General features: G+C 39.3%; 1 protein-coding gene across 2 annotated transcripts; it reads right to left on the bottom strand.

Moving 5' to 3' along the window:
* Positions 1-2,470: 2,470 nt before the first annotated feature.
* On the bottom strand, positions 2,471-5,561 carry LOC104217181 (myb family transcription factor PHL5-like). 2 transcript variants are annotated; one of them, XM_009767353.2, is made up of 7 exons: positions 4,797-5,561; positions 4,520-4,700; positions 4,140-4,216; positions 4,004-4,043; positions 3,286-3,340; positions 3,146-3,215; positions 2,471-3,076 (listed from the first exon to the last, which is right to left on the bottom strand). In XM_009767353.2, exons 1-7 carry the CDS (start codon positions 5,325-5,327, stop codon positions 2,837-2,839), a joined length of 1,194 nt encoding a protein of 397 aa, XP_009765655.1. In that variant the 5' UTR covers positions 5,328-5,561; the 3' UTR covers positions 2,471-2,836. The 2 variants fall into 2 exon arrangements, with proteins under 2 accessions (XP_009765655.1, XP_009765656.1); XM_009767354.2 differs by having other exon boundaries at positions 4,520-4,697.
* Positions 5,562-20,807: the final 15,246 nt, after the last annotated feature.

Below are 20,807 nucleotides of genomic sequence, written 5' to 3'. Positions count from 1 at the left end.
TTGTAATAGTCACCCGTGCTTTATGGTAAACTCGGGGCGAAACATACAAAAAATGCACCACGGCATGGCAAGGCATAAGTATCGTCGGGCGTCGGGCGTAAGCCTAGACATTCCGGATGTTCCCCTTGGCGTAAGCTCCAACGCTTTGGGCCTTCATTTGAGAGTTAAGCCCCGAAAACTTTTTAAATTTAAGCCTAATTTTTTTAATAATTTTTTTTTGTCTAATTTAAATATCAAAAATTTAACTCATAGTAAATTTTTAATTTAAAATCTCAAAAGCCAAAAGTTTTTTCTAACTGTTAATTTATCAAAAATTTATAATCTTTATTTTTTGTCATTTACTACTGAATAACTAATACACTTTAAACCTTTGTCTGCAAAGCAAAAACTAAAAGAAAAGTAGTTTGTCCCTAGATTCTTATATTACTTTGCTTCCATGATTGTATTTTTGATTTGTTATCTAGTTTTAGATTTTTAAATAATAGTTTTATATTAAATTTATTTTTGTATTTTTTGAATTGCCAGAATCTAGAATATTATTTTTATAAATCTGAGTTTGTTCTATCATAATCATGATAATTATACGTGTAATTCATCTTTACATCTTTCACTTTTACAACTAAATTTTGTTTTTCTATGGTTCATGCATATATTAGCATATTTATAATAGATATTTATATTTTCCTACTAATTTAGTATATTTTTATTTATTTTTTATAATTTTAATGCATTTTTTATTAATATATTTATTTTATTAATTTATAAAATATTAAAAATTAAATACTTATTAGGTTTACGCTCTGCGCCTTGAGACGTTCGTTTCGCCCCGTATTAAATAAAATATTTCGCCTCTCGCTTGCACTTTTTAAAACACTAGTCACTACTATCGAGTGATAAATAATTTTGAAAAATGAAAGAAATCAGGAAACGTAGGTTTGTCGTTTCACTAATGAATGAGATGCAACGACTTTATGTGAAGGTTAAAGTATGATGATTAGCAGTAAATATTCCTTGCGCACTTTGAATCCCGAGAGTCCAATTGAATAGTAAATCTGAAGTTGAATGACTGAAAAGCCCTCTCTTTGCTGTTTGCGTCGCTTCTAACGCACGTCCCACATGTTATGTTGGTTAAACACGGGCCTACTTACAAATTGGGTCAAGCCCAGTCCAAATAAATTATCCAAACGAAACAGCAGATGATGTTGTTAAAATAGCACGGTCTAGCCAGTTTTCGGATTGGTCATTCAATAATAACCAGCATTTGTCAAGTCATTGAAAAATAGCCATTATTTTGCTGCAACAGAGACCGATCCAGCATAATATACTGGAGTTCAGTGCACCTGTGTATAAACTTCCAGCATATTATGCTGGACCGGTATACTTTGCTGGCTCCAGTATAATATACTGAAGACTGGAGCACCGGTGCTCCAAACTTCAGTATATTATGCTGGACCGGTATATTATACTAGAACTCCAATATATTAGACTGGAGTTCCAGTATAATATACTAGAACTCGAGTATATTTTTCGTTCAGATTTATCTTTACATGAAAAATGGCTAAATTTTGATTACTTTTAAAACTGTGGCTATTTTTGAATGACCACTTGTAAATCTGGCTATTTTTGAATTTCTCGCGATGATGTTGGTAGTGAGTGAACTCTTTACTTTTCTAAAGGGAAACTTACACAAATGTCCCAAATAATTCTGAACTTATCAACCTCTAGCAATTAGTCATAGACTTACCAAATCTAGCCAAATGCATATAAAAATTGAAAAACCAAATAAATAAGATTATTTCTCTCAAAGAATCACATGCAAAAATCTCCTTCCATATTTTTAAGCGTGATTAGCAACATTAGATGCAAGACGGAAATGAAGTTTCATAGATAAGGTAGCAAATAAGATGATGAAATATATATATATATATACAATATTCTAAAAATTTAAGCAAAAAAGAACTTTTTCAGTGGGTACAGTTGAAATTTATTGAAAACGTATAGATAAGTCAATATACAAAATTTGGGGAAGATTGGAAGTGATTTTGACTGGTTTTGTTTCAAAATTTGTAACTAAATCGAGTTCAAAAAATTCTTCTGCGACACATGTATCAAGCATGTACCTCAACCACATGTATATATGGATATACAGGCGATACACAATTGATACAAATATGATACATATGTGATACACATTTCATTTTTTTCATGTTCAGTTTTTACTTCGAATTTTCAATTCAAATCACCCAATCAAAACTTCACTAAATCATCCCAAAATTGAGATTCAAGCTCCTAAAGATATACCCAATCTATTGTTGTAACATCCACTCAAAAGATAGCAAAAATTTGACTTTTTTGTTACAAATAGCTAGTTGGCTAATATTGGTAATATTTTATGAATTGACTAATTTTTGTAATGAACTACTTATAAATGGACATAGCTGGTAATATTCCTTATCTTAAATTAGTCGTTTCAAATACAAAATATATAAAGTAAAAATGAAAATCATTTTCGGCTTTCGCAAAAGAAATAAAAAGAGAAACATGAAACCTTTGATTTGAATACTCAGTACTCACGAGGGTGGTTGTAGTTCTGATTAATGATTAGCAGGTATAATAAGAATCTCCAAAATTCTGTCGGTTGCTTTCTGCCCTCTCTCTTCATGTGTTTATTATGGGAAGAATCGCAACATCAACATTTCTTTCAGTCCCTAAATTGAAACTCGTTGGCGATTTGGTTTTTGACTTGAAACTAGCACATCAATGATACTTGTGTTTGGCATTGTACTATACATTTTTGGGAAGTTTGTTTTAACTCTCAAGTGGTAGAAATTAAATATCAAATTGATGCATTTGCCATGTCATCGTAAGTTATTTTAGATGAGAAATTGGTGTTATCGAAGCTGTCTGCAACGTGAACTTCATCTTCCTCTTCATGTGGGGTGAATGAATCAACAGGAGATGTAATGCTTGAATTTCGTGTCTCCAATAGGCTCCTGGTTGTCTTTTGTTGTTGGTCAAACATCTTCTTCAATTGCTCTCCTTGTTCTTCAATCCTCATTTGTAACTTCCGCTGAATCTAGTAACAATTACTAGGATTCAGAAACATAATTCAAACATATATATCCATTTTATGTACTAAATATACCTCTAGTTGCTCGTGAAGACGCCTCTGGACTTCTAGCTGCATATTCAATGCTTCCTTGATTTGCATCCCGCTGAAAAAGAAATCTGGATTAAGTTAAAATAATCGGCGAATATTGGTTAGGAAAGTTGCAAAGGACATACGTTTTGCTGTTGATCTGTGTCACATTATTCGGGCTATCGATCTTTTCAGATTTCCCTGCATTATTGAAACTCTGATTTCTGAAAAGAGCTGGAAACTTTGAAACCAAGTATTTAGCATGTCTATGGCAAAATTGAGTACATCACAGAGCATTTTTCACCAGCAAAGGTAAAATTAACATAAATGTGTAAAGGAAACAGTCTGTTTTCTATCATGTTGGATCCACTTATTGCATAAATGACCAAAAGATGAAAAGGAAGAGAAGATTTTTAGAAGATTTCATAAATGACCACCTCTTATGAAACTTATTGCTACTGCATTATATTAGTAACTTCTTTTCTTTCAAATTTGTGTCTATTGGGTACAGAGCAGTTCATTTCCTTTCTGTTAAAGAAACGAGGATACAAAAACTTATTTGCATTCCCCTTTTTAGTAATTTAACAGTTCGGTTGCTAATTCTACTAATTTAACAGCTTCTTGTAGAAATGCAGGATAAGATTGCGTACGATAGGCCCTTGTGATCCGGTCTTTCCTCGGACCCCGCGCATAGCGGGAGCTTAGTGCACCAGACTGCCTCTTTTGCTAATTCTACTTTAACTATGATCCTTGATTACCAGTACAGGAAGTTCTAAACATCAGCAATTTTAGTTAAGCATAGTGTTCTTGGAGGAGCAATGTTTCCTCTTAATAAACATGAAACTAATTTTGGAAAATACATACCTTCTGCTGATTCAGGGATGTACTTTGCACTTCGATATTTCTACAATGGAATAGTCAAAACAATATTTGCTTTAAAATTTTGTCAAAATACCAAAAGGTGTTCCAAGAAAGTATTATGTTTTTCATATTACAGTACCTGCAGATGGCTTTTTACATGAAAAATGGTTAAGCCTTCTGAATCCATCAGCTTTACTATTGCCTTTGGCGTTGCCTCTGCCAAATGAAGGGAAGAACAATTAATCCATAGCCAAAATTGATCACCTATGTGACACTCCTGACAAATCTCACATCGACAAAACACAAGATATGTCGGATATATAAGGAAGCAAGCCTTATATGATGTGTTTTGAAGCCGCACGGGCCTAGGTCCAAAAGGACAATATCACTAGTGGTCTAGACTGTTACAATATGGTATCAGAGCCACTCCGCGTGGGGCACGAAAATGTGACACCCCGGCTGTTACAACCTCCAAGGAAACAAGAATTGAAATGGTAAGGGATGTGTGAAATTACTTACTGTCAGCTCCTCCAAGACGATTTACACACTCAACAAACCGATCGTGGAGATGTTGAGTCCACCTGATCCGTGTCTTGTTGGATAATGATCCTCCAGAGTTATTAACATTATTAGGTGATGGACTTTCAGATTGTTGCCTTGCATGTTCCAAGTTAAAACCACTAAAATTATTGGAGAGCTGCTGGAACATAACAAGAATGAGAATGGTGCTGTGATTCAAATTTTGAAAAGCAATACAATACTATTATGTACAGAATGACCAATTAAAAGTACTTACACCATAATCTTGATTTCCATGGAAAACTGGCATTGAAGGTTGCTTGTTTGAAGTATCAAATTCTTCAAGCAACTTACTCTTAAGAATCGCTAGCCTCTCTTTCTCCGATAGATTGCTGAAAGGATTTCCATAGGCTCCCAGGGGTTGACTACTTGACAACTGTGATCTGATGAATGATGGCATTGAAATCTTGGGAAAATCGCGTTGAGGATATGATGGTAATTGAGGATCATTATACTTGGACAGTTGACAACTATTGTCTTGGTATTCATATTGTATTAATCTCTCTGTGGCAAAAAAAGCTGAAGCTGGTGACCCGATTCGGCTTATGATTGTTCTTGATGTTGAATCAGTATTAGGCCAAGATACTTGTTGGCAGCAATTTTCTGCAGAAGTTCCTGGCTGAAAACAAAATTCCAAGCATGATGTAGATTTCTGTTGATCAATATTCTGTTGGAATTCTAAATTGCAATCAGTTGCAAATTCACTGTTGTGATATGCATGAGTTTGTTCAGCCCTCTGGATACTCATTTCCCCTAAATGACTAGTCAAGAAATTGCAATTTCTAGCAAAAGTATACAAATACACCAAAGACAGAGGGATTCTGTTTAGATATTTCAAGAAACAAACTGCATTTAAATCTTAATTTCTAGTATCGATCGATGAATGTCTTAAGACAATTAGTTGTGGACACGCGGCTTCAAGAAACTGAGGAAGAAGATTCAAATATAAATGAAGATGCAATGCAGTAGTATTTAATTTGTGCAGGACTGCTCCCAGCTAATTTCTTTTTTATATGCTGAATGTGACCATACACATGATATAAGAATATGAATATGTCAACATGTAAATGCCAATTATTTTAATATTCTGTAACATGGATAAGGAATGAATAACCTCTTTGACAAGACCAAGGCCAAATATATTTTTACTAGAAAACAACAAATCTCCGACAAACTATAAAATGAAAAGAGAAAAAATACAGAATTTTCTTAAAAGGAGAGGAATATATGGCCTTATTAAATTTAAACAATTCCTTTTAGCATCAATTAGATGAAGGAAGAATAGAGTTTATGGGTGCATCTGTCAACATAGTAGTTTCATCAGGAATGGCATATATTCAATAATACTTAATACTCTATCATGCTTAATTATTCTTAAATAGTAATAGGGGATTGAATATTTGAAATTCTTCTGAGCCACAGTTAGATAATTCACCGTTAGTGAAATGTCGTTCGCCTTTTTTACCCTTTAAAAATAAATTCACATTAGACAAAATAGTCATTTAATTATTTTCCTAATATTTAGGAGTTCTAAATCAACTAAATTTTGTGCATTAAATTTTCCTAATATTTAGGAGTTCCAAATCAACTAAAATTTTGCACAATAAATATTCCTTGTATGAACTTCTCTGAACTCTGATGAGGCCTAACGTATGCAATAAGCATGAAAAACCAAACAAAATATTTCTTTTTTTGAGAATAAGCAAACTTAAGGCTTAGAATTGGTAGTAGATTGCTTCGTTGGCAATGATAAATTTTATTTTTTATGTTCTATTTTTGGTATAAAAATATTCAGCTTTCAAATAATCTTTTCTAACTATATTTACTTTTACCAAAGTAAGAAAAAAAACAAGAAGCCCAAACAATTAATATTCTTTAATTACAATTAGTACAAAAATTGTTAAGCAAAATTGTAATTAAGATATAACAGTAGAGAAGTAAATGAATTTGAGTGGACTTCATTTTCTAATTTCTCATATTATTCCATGAGAATACATGTCATACCTACTTTTGAAATTCTAATTACCATTAAGTTCTAGCTTTCTAGATATTGTTTTTGTATAATATTTGAAAAGTACACTGATCAATAATAAGATAAGTTACTAAAAAAATATATAGAATATAAAAGGTAAAGAGAGAGAGAGAAAAAAAGGGTTGAAAGTTATATCAACACAAAAATTCAAAAGTGAAATATTAGATTTAACTTTTTACTTTAATAATGCAAAATTTTTATTGGATAAAACTATAATTACAGTTAAATATTTAAACTATGAATGAGCTAATTGTCACGACCCAATTTCCGAACCCGTCGTGATGGCGCCTCTCGTGAAGACAAGGCCAGCCAGACCAAAATGGAACACTTCTTTTAAACAGTTAAATATCATAAACAGTTCTAAACATGTTATAACATCCATAATTTCCGGAAAATAACGATGTCAATAGAAGAAACCATCCCGATACAACCCAAACCGGGGTGTCACAAGTCACGAACATCTATTAGGGTGTAAGTACACCTACAAGGTCAAATTATACAAAATAGGAATAATGAACAAAAGGGAGAAAAGCGGTGCTGCGAACGCCGACAACCACCTCGCTAAAATATGATAACTCTGCCTCTGATCTGCCCAAAAACCCGCTACCGGGTGTATAAATACCTGCATCTGCACACAAGGTGCAGGGAGTAATGTGAGTACTCCGACTCAGTGAGTAATAAAGGTAAATAACAACTGAGCAGTAAGAAATCACGTAAAGCAACCAACATGTTGTATAGAAGCAGTGAAAACCCTTTGAGAAAAATAGCGAAGCTGTGAAATCTTTAGAAAAATCTTAGCTCAGTTTAAACCTCTTTTGAAAATGACTTTCTCAACAATTACACAAATGAGTGCAAAACGAATAGTGCAGATAAGCACGGAAATTCGCCCCTCGGGCACTACACTCAATTAACAGATAATGCCAGGCAATTAGATAGATATCACGTGGAGTAGCACAAACAACAGATAATGGCAGACAAATGAGATAAAGTAAACACATAGAACAATATCAATATTGTTGCGGCGTGCAGCCCGATCCATATATTTCGTCGACGGCGCTCACTGGGGGTGTGCAGACTCCGGGAGGGGCTCCTTACGGTCCAAGCGCAATATCAAGCCATCTCGTGGCATCAAATCTAGGCCCTCGGCCTCATATAAATCACAAGCCACCTCGTGGCGTACATATCTCAGGCCCTCGGCCTCATAATCAATCAGTATCTCACTGATGCGGCGTGCAGCCCGATCCAAAAGTATCCTCACAATACAGGCCCTTGGCCTTGCTCAGTCAAAATTCACATAAGCCCCTCGGGCAGTAGTAAAACATGATGCTCAGCCCAAAAATATTATTGGAAATATCGTTTCAAGTGTTAAAGCAAAATAAACTTGGTTGAGTCTTGAAAACAGCAGGAACATACATGACTGAGTTCAAGTATAAAATTAAAATAGTAAGAAAATATCAACAATAGTCCCCGAAGGGTTCAAATAGCTGGCACGAAGCCCAAATATGGCAATCAGCCCAAAATATAATGGTCGCAAATAAGTTTCAGTCAAATATGCAGTAAAATCATCAATCGCGACGGACCAAGTCACAACCCCCAATAGTAAAAGACCCCACGCTCGTCATCCAGTGCGTGTCTCACCTCAATACAGCACTACGATGTGCAATCCGGGGTTTCAAACCCTCAAGATATCATTTACAATCATTACTCACCTCGAACCGGCGAAATCTCTAGCTCGCGACGCCTTTGCCCCTCAAATCGACCTCCACGCGCGTCGAATCTATCCAAAATCAGAATGAATGCATCACAATATGCTAAGGGAACAAAACCCAAGCGAAAACAATCAATAACGGGCACAAATCCCGAAATTACCAAAAACCCGAGCCCCGGGCCCACTTCTCGAAACTCAAAAATTTTCACATCATTAGATTCCTTATCATCCCATGAGTTCATACATACCAAAAGTTCTCAAATCCGACCTCAAATGGTCCTTCAAATCCCAATTTAAAATCTCAAAATCCCAAGCCCTAGTTCTTCCATTTTTAGCCAAATTTCCATGAATTTCTAGGTTAATCTCACAATAAAATCACGTTTTAGGTTCATAAAACTTACCTCCAATCAATTCTCCTTGAATCCCTCTACAATTCCCCTCAAAGAGCTCCCAAAATACTCAGCTATGGTGGAAAAATGGCTCAAAATCGCGGATGAAACAACTTAAAATATTCTGCCCAGGGTTTCTTTTCGCATCTGCGGACAAAAATCCCGCTCCCGTGGCATCGCTTCTGCGGGCACTCCTCCGCATCTGCGGAACTTCACCTAAGGTTCGAAATCTGCATCTGCGGTCAAATGGTCGCATCTGTGACTCCGTAGATGCGGTTCCTGCCTTGCCCCCTCGAAATTGCATCTGCGTCTTTCCTTCCGCATCTGCGACACCGCACCTGCGGTCCCAATTCCGCAGGTGCGAAAATACCAGAAGTAGCAAACATCAGCTATCTTCTAAGTTCCAAAAATTTCCGTTAGCCATTCGAAATCACCCCGAGCCCCTCGGGGCCTCAACCAAAAGCACGGACATGACCCAATATCTTATTCAAACTTGTTCCAATCATCAAAACACTTCAAACAACATCAAATCCATCAATTCACATCGAATTCAAGCCTAAGTTTTCTAAAAACTTCTGAAATACGCTTTCGATCAAAAACCCAACCAAACCACGTTCGAATAACCTAAAATTTTGCACACACATCACAAATGACATAACGAAGCTACAACAACTCTCGGAATTCCATTCCGCCCCTCGGATCAAAATCTCACCTATCAACCAGAAATCGCCAAAATACTAACTTCGCCAATTCAAGCCTATTTCTACTCTGGACCTCCAAAACCAATTCCGATCATACTCCTAAGTCATAAATCACCCAACAAAGCTAACCAAATCATAAAAATTTCGATCCGAGCTCATATACAAATAAATCAACTCTTGGTCAAACCTTTCAAATTCAAAGCTTTCAACTGAGACTGTTCTTTCGAATTCATATCGATTTCCGTGAAAATCAAAATCAACGATTTACATCAGTCATAATACATCATACGGGGCAAGTCATGCCCGAGAACTTGCGATCAAAGTGCAAAAGCTCGAAATGACCGATCGGGTCGTTACATCCTCCCCCACTTAAGCACACGTTCGTCCTCGAACGTACCTAGAGTTGTTATAAAAGCCAACCCGTAGCTGAATAATTTTACCATGCATATACCCGGGGGTGATCCCACATCACCTTATCTCACATAGGTTCGATAACACAATATAACTGAAATTTCTACATTCTAACCTAGCCCATAAGCCTTAGAACCACATTTCCACTTCTGAAATCATTCACAAGATCATAATATCACACCTATTTTTCAGAATAAGCCCGAACAAGCTGTAATCACCCATACTTGCGGTCTCTGGTGCAATCACATGATATACCACATAACTCAAACACTCGTAGCGATAACTTCTATTCATAGTAGCTGCCCACAAAATCGAATACTGGTAGAAAAACCTCTTATAAACTAAAGTCTCACCCCAACACTTTCATATACTGCCAACGATAAATGAAACACGCAACAAACCATAACTATTTCTCAGGTCAGTTATTCATGAAGCCACTTCTCCTTTGGCAAATACCATAGCAAATTTTCGAGCCGAACCTCGATATTATCCTTCCAGCATACTGAAATCGAATTCGTTCGTATTCATTAATGACCCCAACGATCTTCTCTAATCCAACACACTACTCTGGAGATACGACACATCAGTACAGGCTTAGGCCACAACTTGGGCAATACACGCACCAATAAGCAACGGTCCTAATATACTCAATCATGAAAATGACTCAATGAAAGAACTGTACCTCAAGCTCACTCGTACCACTACAACACAAGACTGAGGACCCGTCTCACATCATAGAAATAGAACACCCGAATCTAACCCGCAAGGTCATATCTCCACCTAGCTTCGCTGCAAAAATGCGCGATTCTATCCAAACACTGCTCCACATGAAACACCTCAAGTCACTATGCTCAAAATTGACAACCGCACACAATTTGACGTCTGGAACCAAAACAAATCACTACACCCACGGTGAAACAAGGAACACATACCACGCAGACCCGATACGACGTAGCCGATACGCCATCCACCGAGCAACACCCAATTACTTTTCCCGCTCGACTTCCACTATGAATCCTAATAGAACCGCACAGTGCCCATGACCAACAAATCATAATGTCTCGCAACACAGAAAGGCAACTCATAAATCTCCCAGATCACTAGTAAGCTCAATAATGGTCGAATCAACCTGTCCCTCAACAATATCGCTTGGGGCCAACTAAGCCGACTCAGCTAGAACACGTATCCACATTGGCCTGCTAACGAATTCCTTATCAAAGAAGCCCAAAGCTGCTCCTTCCACTACTATAACTCTTGCTGGAGCCATACGTTACGGTGCCCGGCGCCAAATCAATACCGAAATCAACAACCCTGCCCGACGACATGCCCAACCACAAGGAACACATCCGGAGAGTTCCTCAACACCAGAACTGAATCAGTGGTAGAATCCTCTGCATTGACATCCATCACAAAAGCTCAATTAAGAAAGGATATCCTTCCCAGCTGTTCGCTGGGTCTTTGAAATATAAACTACCCTATTAGAACATAATCTTCCGCCCCTCGCCACTCAACCCGTGGCATTTCCGGCATAGCCCATAGCGTAATAGTCCAGAATAACCCAACACTGAGACGACCAGTCTAAACTCCAACATCACATCCAACATCTAACATACCAACAAAGAAAAATCCAATCGAGCCTCCAAATCCCGATAGTCGCTAAACATTGCCGATACACCTGATCCACAACCACAACATAGCCTGAATATGAGAACTTCCGTCTCCAAATCCACATGGCCCATGAATCACCACATCCGATCCCAATTTCGCCGTCCGAATACATGCGCCTCAAATACCCACTCATTCCATGATAGATACTAAAAAATTTCCCTATGCCCCCAAGCAAACTCGAATATCACCAGTCGATCTAACAAGAAAGTGCCGCAATACTACCGAAGTACCATCAACTTAATCACATTGTCTTTTCTAAAACACATACCCTCGTCAAATCACTCCAATTAGCACTACCTCTTCCTTAATCATCTGAAACTGCCCATGTTGCCTAAGAATTCATGACTTTCTATTTAGAACTGAACCGTAACCTTCCTCACGCTATTGTCAAACCTCCACAACCCACCACATATACCATACCATCTCAGGATAATATGAGAACTTCACCTTCCTTCCGAGCCACAAACATCTACGTACTCAATTGGTCAAGAACTTTCCATTGGTCCCAATCTAGAAGAAAAATCACTATACATCCCATGCTTCGCATGCCCATAGAAAATATACATCTCCAAACCGTGGTAAAAACTATCAAGAACTCCCCGAGTTCCCTTTGCACAAATCAGACATGTCAGGACTGAATCCTTCAAACTCGATCAAGCAAAGCAAGCCATCAAAACCTAAGAGCATCGCCGCAAAATACCTGAAAGAACTCATTACCTCGAACACACACAAGGAATTAATCATATCCTTACCATACCGATTCGGTCTACTATCAAACTATTCCATCTATCTAAATTTCCTTCTGATTCATTTTCAACTTGATATTCTCTCTTGCTGTAGTACCACAATTCCTCAACCCAGGCTCACCACACGAGACCCAAGCACAAGACCACACTGTCTAAGACCTATAAGCCGCTGAATACTCACTCAATTACTCCCATAAACACCACATTCCAGAACACTTTACTCCGAGGAACTTCCTGTGAATCTAAATCCGTTACCTTTGCTTTCCTGATACTGATACAAAGAGTCCTATATTCAATATAGAAATATCACAAGTCTTGACCTCTTCCCATGAAAACACAGTTTCTAATCCCATATACAACTTTAAGATACCCAATTGTTACATGTAGAACCTCGAACACATTAGAACCATTCTCGAGAGTCACTCACTCTCTTCAAACTGCAATTAGCCTGATCAAACGAATAGAACCACCCGTGCCTCATTAGCACTCTAACACCGCAGAATGAAATCCTCATCCCAACACATCCAGGCAATTTCCTGCTCTATGCACCGAGCATTCCTTATCAATAACAACTTAAGACATCCCGTAATTTTTCTTACTCTATGAAGCATAATATAACCTTTGTCAAAACATTTCCTCTACTCGAGTCATCCTCGGTCTCAATTTCCGCAAGCCATAACTGATTCGCCCGTACGCCTCAAACTGGAACCAACATAGCGCCTAACCGTGCAACCAACTACTCACAGCAGACTGCCCCACTTGGCTCGGTGCCATAGATCAAAATACACTCGATAACTCATAACACTTATACTCTATTGATGCCACAATAACATAGTGAGATTAAGCTCAAATCCTTTTGTAAGCTTGTGAAAACATAGATCATCTAGTATTTTAAATCTTTTGCAAATCTTGTATTCATCCCAGCAACAGTTAAGCCCACTCTCTTAAGCGACCCGAAATTTCAAATTTCAACACGCACTTTTCACTTACACATGAGATCTTCTAACATACACATAAGGATCGCACCACTTCAGAACACTCCGCAGGAGATAACCCACCTGGTTCGCCTCAATCTAACATTTCTATATACCTTCCACCGTCATACACATTACACAGTCGCTTAGTCTTCCTGAGTTTGAACTCGTACCGCAACATAAAATTTACTTCACTCTCAACTGGAAAACATGAAAAGATCCTTCACGCGCCCATAACTCAGGGCTATACTTCGAATCAAGATGGAATTCAAGCATCTAATAGTTCTTCTATCCTCCAGCCGGCCTTCCTCATTACTTCCAAGTCGCATAGATACATCTCGCAGTACTAACATACTCACCACATAGTTATCCAACCGTCACTTCCACTAATAGGGACAATACTAAACATATAAGTGCAACACACTTGCTCACACAATCAGCACCTCAGTGCTCAAGCCACAAGCAAAGATCTGGCATCAAGTTCTCCAGACTGGCCCAACATCAAACTCACAGAGATCACATCTCGCCCCTCGATCAGGGAATCACAAGCCATCAAGGCACGTCTGATATTGAGCGCTCATACGCGCATACAAACGCGTGGAAGGAATTTCAAGAGTTACTTTTCAAGCTGGATCAAAGATGCATGATAAGAATTCAAGAATGTGAAGTTTTTCCTAAAGGTTTTGCAGCCTCTCGAGGATAAATACGGACGTCTCTGTATCGATCTGCGAGACTCTACTAAACCTGCTCATGACTCGTGAGACCTACGTAACATAGGCTCTGATACCAACTTGTCACGACCCAATTCCCGAACCCGGTCGTGATGGCACATCTCGTGAAGACAAGGCCAGCCAGACCAAAATGGAACACTTCTTTTAAACAGTTAAATATCATAAACAGTTCTAAACATGTTAAAACAGCCATAATTTCCAGAAAATAATGATGACAATAGAAGAAACCATCCTGATACAGCTCAAACCGGGGTGTCACAAGTCACGAGCATCTATTAGGGTGTACATACAACTACAAGGTCAAATTATACAAAATAGGAATAATGAACAAAAGGGAGAAAAGCGGTGCTGCGAACGCCGGCAGCCACCTCGCTAAACTCCGATAACTCTGCCTCTGATCATCCCAAAAACCCGTGACCGGGTGTATAAATACCTGCATCTGCACACAAGGTGCAGGGAGTAATGTGAGTACTCTGACTCAGTGAGTAATAAAGGTAAATAACAACTGAGCAATAAGAAATCACGTAAAGCAACCAACATACTGTATAGAAGCAGTGAAAACCCTTTGAGAAAAATAGTGAAGCTGTGAAATCTTTAGAAATATCTTAGCTCAGTTTAAACCTCTTTTGAAAATGACTTTCTCAACAGTTACGCAAATGAGTGCAAAATGAATAGTGAAGATAAGCACGGAAATCCGCCCCTCGGGAACAACACTCAACTAATAGATAATGCCAGGCAATCAGATAGATATCACATGGAGTAGCACAAATAACAGATAATGGTAGACAAATGAGATAAAGTAAATACATAGAACAATATCAATACCGCTGCAGCGTGCAACCCGATCCATATATCGCTGCGGCATGCAGCCTGATCCATATATTTCGTCGACGGCGCTCACTAGGGGTGTGCAGACTCCGGGAGGGCCCCCTTATGGCCCAAGCGCAATATCAAGCCATCCCGTGACATCAAATCTAGGCCATCGGCCTCATATAAATCACAAACCACCTCGTGACGTACATATCTCAGGCCCTCGGCCTCATAATAAATCAGTATCTCACTGCTGCGGCGTGCAGCCCGATCTAAAAGTATCCTCACAATATAGGCCCTCGGCCTTACTCAGTCAAAAATCACATAAGCCCTTCGGGCAGCAGTAAAACATGGTGCTCAGCCCAAAAATATTATTGGAAATATCGTTTCAAGTGTTAAAGCAAAATAAAATTGGTTGAGTCTTGAAAACAGCGGGAAAATACATGACTGTGTTCAAGTATAAAATCAAAACAGTGAGGAAATATCAACAATAGTCCCCGAAGGGTTCAAATAGCTGGCACGAAGCCCAAATATGGCAATCAACCCAAAACATAATGGTCGCAAATAAGTTTAAGTCAAATATGCGGTAAAATCATCAATCGAGATGGACCAAGTCACAATCCTCAATAGTAAAAGACCCCAAGCTCGTCATCCAGCACGTGTGTCACCTCAATACAGCACTACGATGTGCAATCCGGGGTTTCAAACCCTCAGGATATCATTTACAATCATTACTCACCTCGAACAGGCAAAATCTCTAGCTCGCGACGCTTTTGCCCCTCAAATCGGCCTCCATGCGCATCAAATCTATCCAAAATCAGAACGAATGCATCATAATATGCTAAGGGAACAAAGCCCAAGTGAAAACAATCAATAACAGGCATAAATCCCGAAATTACCAAAAACCCGACCCCCGGGCCCACTTCTCGAACCTCAGAAATTTTAATATCATTAGATTCCTTATCATCCCACGAGTTCATACATACCAAAAGTTCTCAAATCCGACCTCAAATGGTCCTTCAAATCTCAATTTAAAATCTCAAAAGCCCAAGCCCTAGTTCTTCCATTTTTAACCAAATTTCCATGAATTTCTAGGTTAATCTTACAATAAAATAACGTTTTAGGTTCATAAAACTTACCTCCAATCAATTCTCCTTGAATCCCTCTACAATTCCCCTAAAAGAGCTCCCAAAATACTCAGCTATGGTGGAAAAATGGCTCAAAATCGCGGATGAAACAACTTAAAACATTCTGCCCAGGGGTTCTTTTCGCATCTGCGTACAAAAATCCCGCTCCTGTGGCACCGCTTCTGCGGGCACTCCTCCGCATCTGCGGATCTTCACCTAAGGTTCGAAATCCGCATCTGCGGTCAAATGGTCGCATCTGCGACTCCGCAGATGCGGTTCCTATACCGCACCTACGGTTTCTATACCGCACCTGCGGTTCCTACCTTGCCCTCTCGAAACCGCATCTGCGTCTTTCCTTCCGCATCTGCGACACCGCACCTGCGGTCCCAATTCCGCAGGTGTGAAAATACCAGAAGCAGCAGACATCAGCTATCTTCCATGTTTCAAAAATTTCCGTTAGCCATCCGAAATCACCCCGAGGCCGCCGGGGCCTCAACCAAAAGCACGAACATGACCCAATACCTTATTCAAACTTGTTCCAATCATCAAAACACTTCAAACAACATCAAATCCATCAATTCACATCGAATTCAAGCCTAAGTTTTCTAAAAACTTCTGAAATACGCTTTCGATCAAAAACCCAACCAAACCACGTCTGAATGACCTGAAATTTTGCACACACATCACAAATGACATAACGAAGCTACAACAACTCTCAGAATTCCATTCCGACCCTCGGATCAAAATCTCACCTATCAACCAGAAATCGCCAAAATACTAACTTCTCCAAATCAAGCCTATTTCTACTCTGGACTTCCAAAACCAATTCTGATCATACTCCTAAGTCATAAATCACCCAACAAAACTAACCAAATCATAAAAATTTTAATCCGAGCTCATATACAAATAAATCAACTCTTGGTCAAACCTTTCAAATTCAAAGCTTTCAACTGAGACTGTTCTTTCGAATTCATACAGATTTTCGTGAAAACCAAAAGCAACGATTTACATCAGTCATAATACATCATACAGGGCAAGTCATGCCCGAGAACTGGCGATCAATGTGCAAAAGTTCGAAACGACCGATCGGGTCGTTACATCCTCTCCCACTTAAGCACACGTTCGTCCTCGAACGTACCCAGAGTTGTTCTAAAAGCCAACTCGTAGCCGAATAATTTTACCATACATATACCCGGGGGTGATCCCACGTCACCCTATCTCACATAGGTTCGATAACACAATATAACTGAAATTTCTCCATTCCAACCTAGCCATAATCCTTAGTACCACATTTCCACTTCTGAAATCATTCACAAGATCAGAATCTCACACTTATTTTTGAGAATAAGCCCGAACAAGCTGTAATCACCCATACTTGCGGTCTCCGGTGCAATCACATAATATACCACATAACTCAAACGCTCGTAGCGATAACTTCTATTCATAGTAGCTGCCCACAAAACCGAATACTGGTAGAAAAACCTCTTATCAACTAAAATCTCACCCTAATACTTTCATATACTGCCAACGATAAATGAAACACACAACAAACCATAACTATTTCTCAGGTCAGTTATTCATGAAGTCACTTCTCATTTGGCAAATACCATAGCAAATTTCCGAGTCGAACCTCGATATTATCCTTCCAGCATACTGAAATCGAATTTGTTCGTATTCATTAATGATCCCAACGATCTTCTCTAATCCAACACACTACTCTGGCGACACGACACATCAATACAGGCTTAGGCCACAACTTGGGCAGTACACGCACCAATAAGCAACGGTCCTAACATACTCAATCATGAAAATGACTCAATGAAGGAGTTGTACCTCAAGCTCACCCGTACCACTACAACACAAGACTGAGGACCCGTCTCACATCATAGAAATAGAACACCCGAATCTAACCCGCAAGGTCATATCTCCACCTAGCTTCACTGCAAAATGCACGATTCTATCCAAACACTGTTCCACATGAAACACCTCAGGTCACTATGCTCGAAATTGACAACCGCGCACAATTTGACGCCTGGAACCAAAGCAAATCACTACACCCACGGTGAAACAAGGAACACATACCACGCAGACCCGATACGACATAACCGATACGCCATCCACCGAGCAACACCCAATTACTTTTCCCGCTCGGCTTCCACTATGAATCCTAATAGAACTGCACCATATGTGCCCATAACCAACAAATTATAACGTCTCGCAACACAGAAAGGCAACTCATAAATCTCCCAGATCACTAGTAAGCTCAATAACAGGTCGAATCAACCTGTCCCTCAACAATATCGCTTGGGGCCAACTTAGCCGACTCAGCTAGAACACGTATCCACATTGGCCTGCCAACGAAATCCTTATCAAAGAAGCCCGAAGCTGCTCCTTCCACTACTATAACTCTTGCCGGAGCCATACGATACGGTGCCCGGTGCTAACTCAATACCGAAATCAACAACCCTGCCCAGTGACATGCCCGACCACAAGGAACACATCCAGAGAGTTCCTCAACACCGGAACTGAATCAGTGGTAGAATCCTCTGCACTGACATCCATTACGAAAGCTCAATTAAGAAAGACAATCCTTCCCAGCCGTTCGCTGGGTCTTTGAAATATAAACCACCCTACTAGAACATAATTTGTCGCCCCTCGCCACTCAACCCGTGGCATTTCCGCCATAGCCTATAGCGTAATAGTCCAGAATAACCCAACACTGAGACGACCAGTCTGAACTCTAACATCACATCCAACATCTACCATACCAACAAAGAAAAATCCACTCGAGCCTCCAAATCCCGATAGTCGCTAAACAGTGCCAATACACATGATCTATAACCACAACATAGCCTGAATATGAGAACTTCCGTCTCCAAATCCACACGGCCCATGAATCACCACATCCGATCCCAATTTCACCGTCTGAATACATGCTATGCCTCAAATACCCAATCATTCCACGATAGATACTCAAAAATTTCCCTATGCCCCCAAGCAAACTCGAATATCACCAGTCGATCTAACAAGAAAGTGCCGCAATACTACCGAAGTACCATCAACTTAATCACATTGTCTTTTCTGAAACACATACCCTCGTCAAATCACCCCAATTAGCACTATCTCTTCCCTAATCATCTGAAACTGCCCATGCTGCCTAAGAATTCATGACTTTCCGTTCAGAACTGAACCGTAACCTTCCACACGCAATTGTCAAACCTCCATGACCCACCGCATATACCATACCATCTCAGTATAACATGAGAACTTCACCTTCCTTCCGAGCCACAAACATCTACGTACTGAATTGGTCAAGAACTTTCCATTGGTCCCAATATAGAAGAAAAATCACTATACATCCCATGCTCCGCATGCCCATAGAAAATATACATCTCAAAACCATGGTAAAAACCATCAAGAACTCTCCGAGTTCCCTTTGCACAAACCAGACATGTCAGGACTGAATCCTTCAAACTCGATCAAGCAAAGCAAGCCATCAAAACCTAAGAGCATCGCCGCAAAATACCTAAAAGAACTCGTTACCTCGAACACACACAAGGAATTAATCATATCCTTACCATACCGATTCGGTCTACTATCAAACTATTCCATCTATGTAAATTTCCTTTTGATTCATTTTCAACTTGATATTCTCTCTTGCTGTAGTACCGCAATTCCTCAACCGAGGCTCACCACACGAGACCCAAGCACAAGACCACACTGTCTAAGACCTATAAGCCGCTGAATACTCACTCAATTACTCCCAGAAACACCACATTCCGGAACACTTTACTCTGAGGAACTTCCTGTGAATCTAAATCTGTTACCTTTGCTTTCCTGATACTGATACATAGAGTCCTATATTCAATATAGAAATATCACAAGTCTTGACCTCTTCCCATGAAAACACAGTTTCTAACCCCATATACAACTTTAAGATACCCAATTGTTACATGTAGAACCTTGAACACATTAGAACCATTCTCGAGAGTCACTCACTCTCTTCAAATTGCAATTAGCCTGATCAAACGAACAGAACCACCCGTGCCTCATTAGCACTCTGACACCGCAGAATGAAATCCTTATCCCAACACATCCAGGCAACTTCCCGCTCTATGCACCGAGCATTCCTTACCAACAACAACTTAAGACATCCCATGATTTTTCTTACTCTATGAATCATAATATAACCTTTGTCAAAAAATTTCCTCTACTCGAGTCATCCTCGGTTTCAATTTCCGCAAGCCATAACTGATTCACCTGTACGCCTCAAACTAGAACCAAAATAGTGCCTAACCGTGCAACCAACTACTTACAGCAGACTGCCCCACTTGGCTCGGTGCCATAGATCAAAATACACTCGATAACTCATAACACTTATACTCTATTGATGCCACAATAACATAGTGAGATTAAGCTCAAATCCTTTTGTAAGCTTGTGAAAACATAGATCATCTAGTATTTTAAATCTTTTGCAAATCTTGTATTCATCCCAGCAACAGTTAAGCCCACTCTCTTAAGCGACCCGAAATTTCAAATTTCAACACGCACTTTTCACTTACACATGAGATCTTCTAACATACACATAAGGATCACACCACTTCAGAACACTCCGTAGGAGATAACCCACCTGGTTCGCCTCAATCTAACATTTCTATATACCTTCCATCGTCATACACATTACACAGTCGCTTAGTCTTCTTGAGTCTGAACTCGTACCGCAACATAAAATTTACTTCACTCTCAACTGGAAAACATGAAAAGATCCTTCACGCGCCCATAACTCAGGGCTATACTTCGAATCAAAATGGAATTCAAGCACCTAATAGTTCTTCTATCCTCCAGCCGGCCTTTTTCGTTACTTCCAAGTCGCATAGATACATCTCACAGTACTAACATACTTACTACACAGTTATCCAGCCGTCACTTCC

The sequence above is a fragment of the Nicotiana sylvestris genome, chromosome 12 (genome assembly GCF_000393655.2).
Source record: "Nicotiana sylvestris chromosome 12, ASM39365v2, whole genome shotgun sequence".
Taxonomy (NCBI): domain Eukaryota; kingdom Viridiplantae; phylum Streptophyta; class Magnoliopsida; order Solanales; family Solanaceae; genus Nicotiana; species Nicotiana sylvestris.
This window is presented reverse-complemented; position numbering and strand designations above follow the sequence as displayed.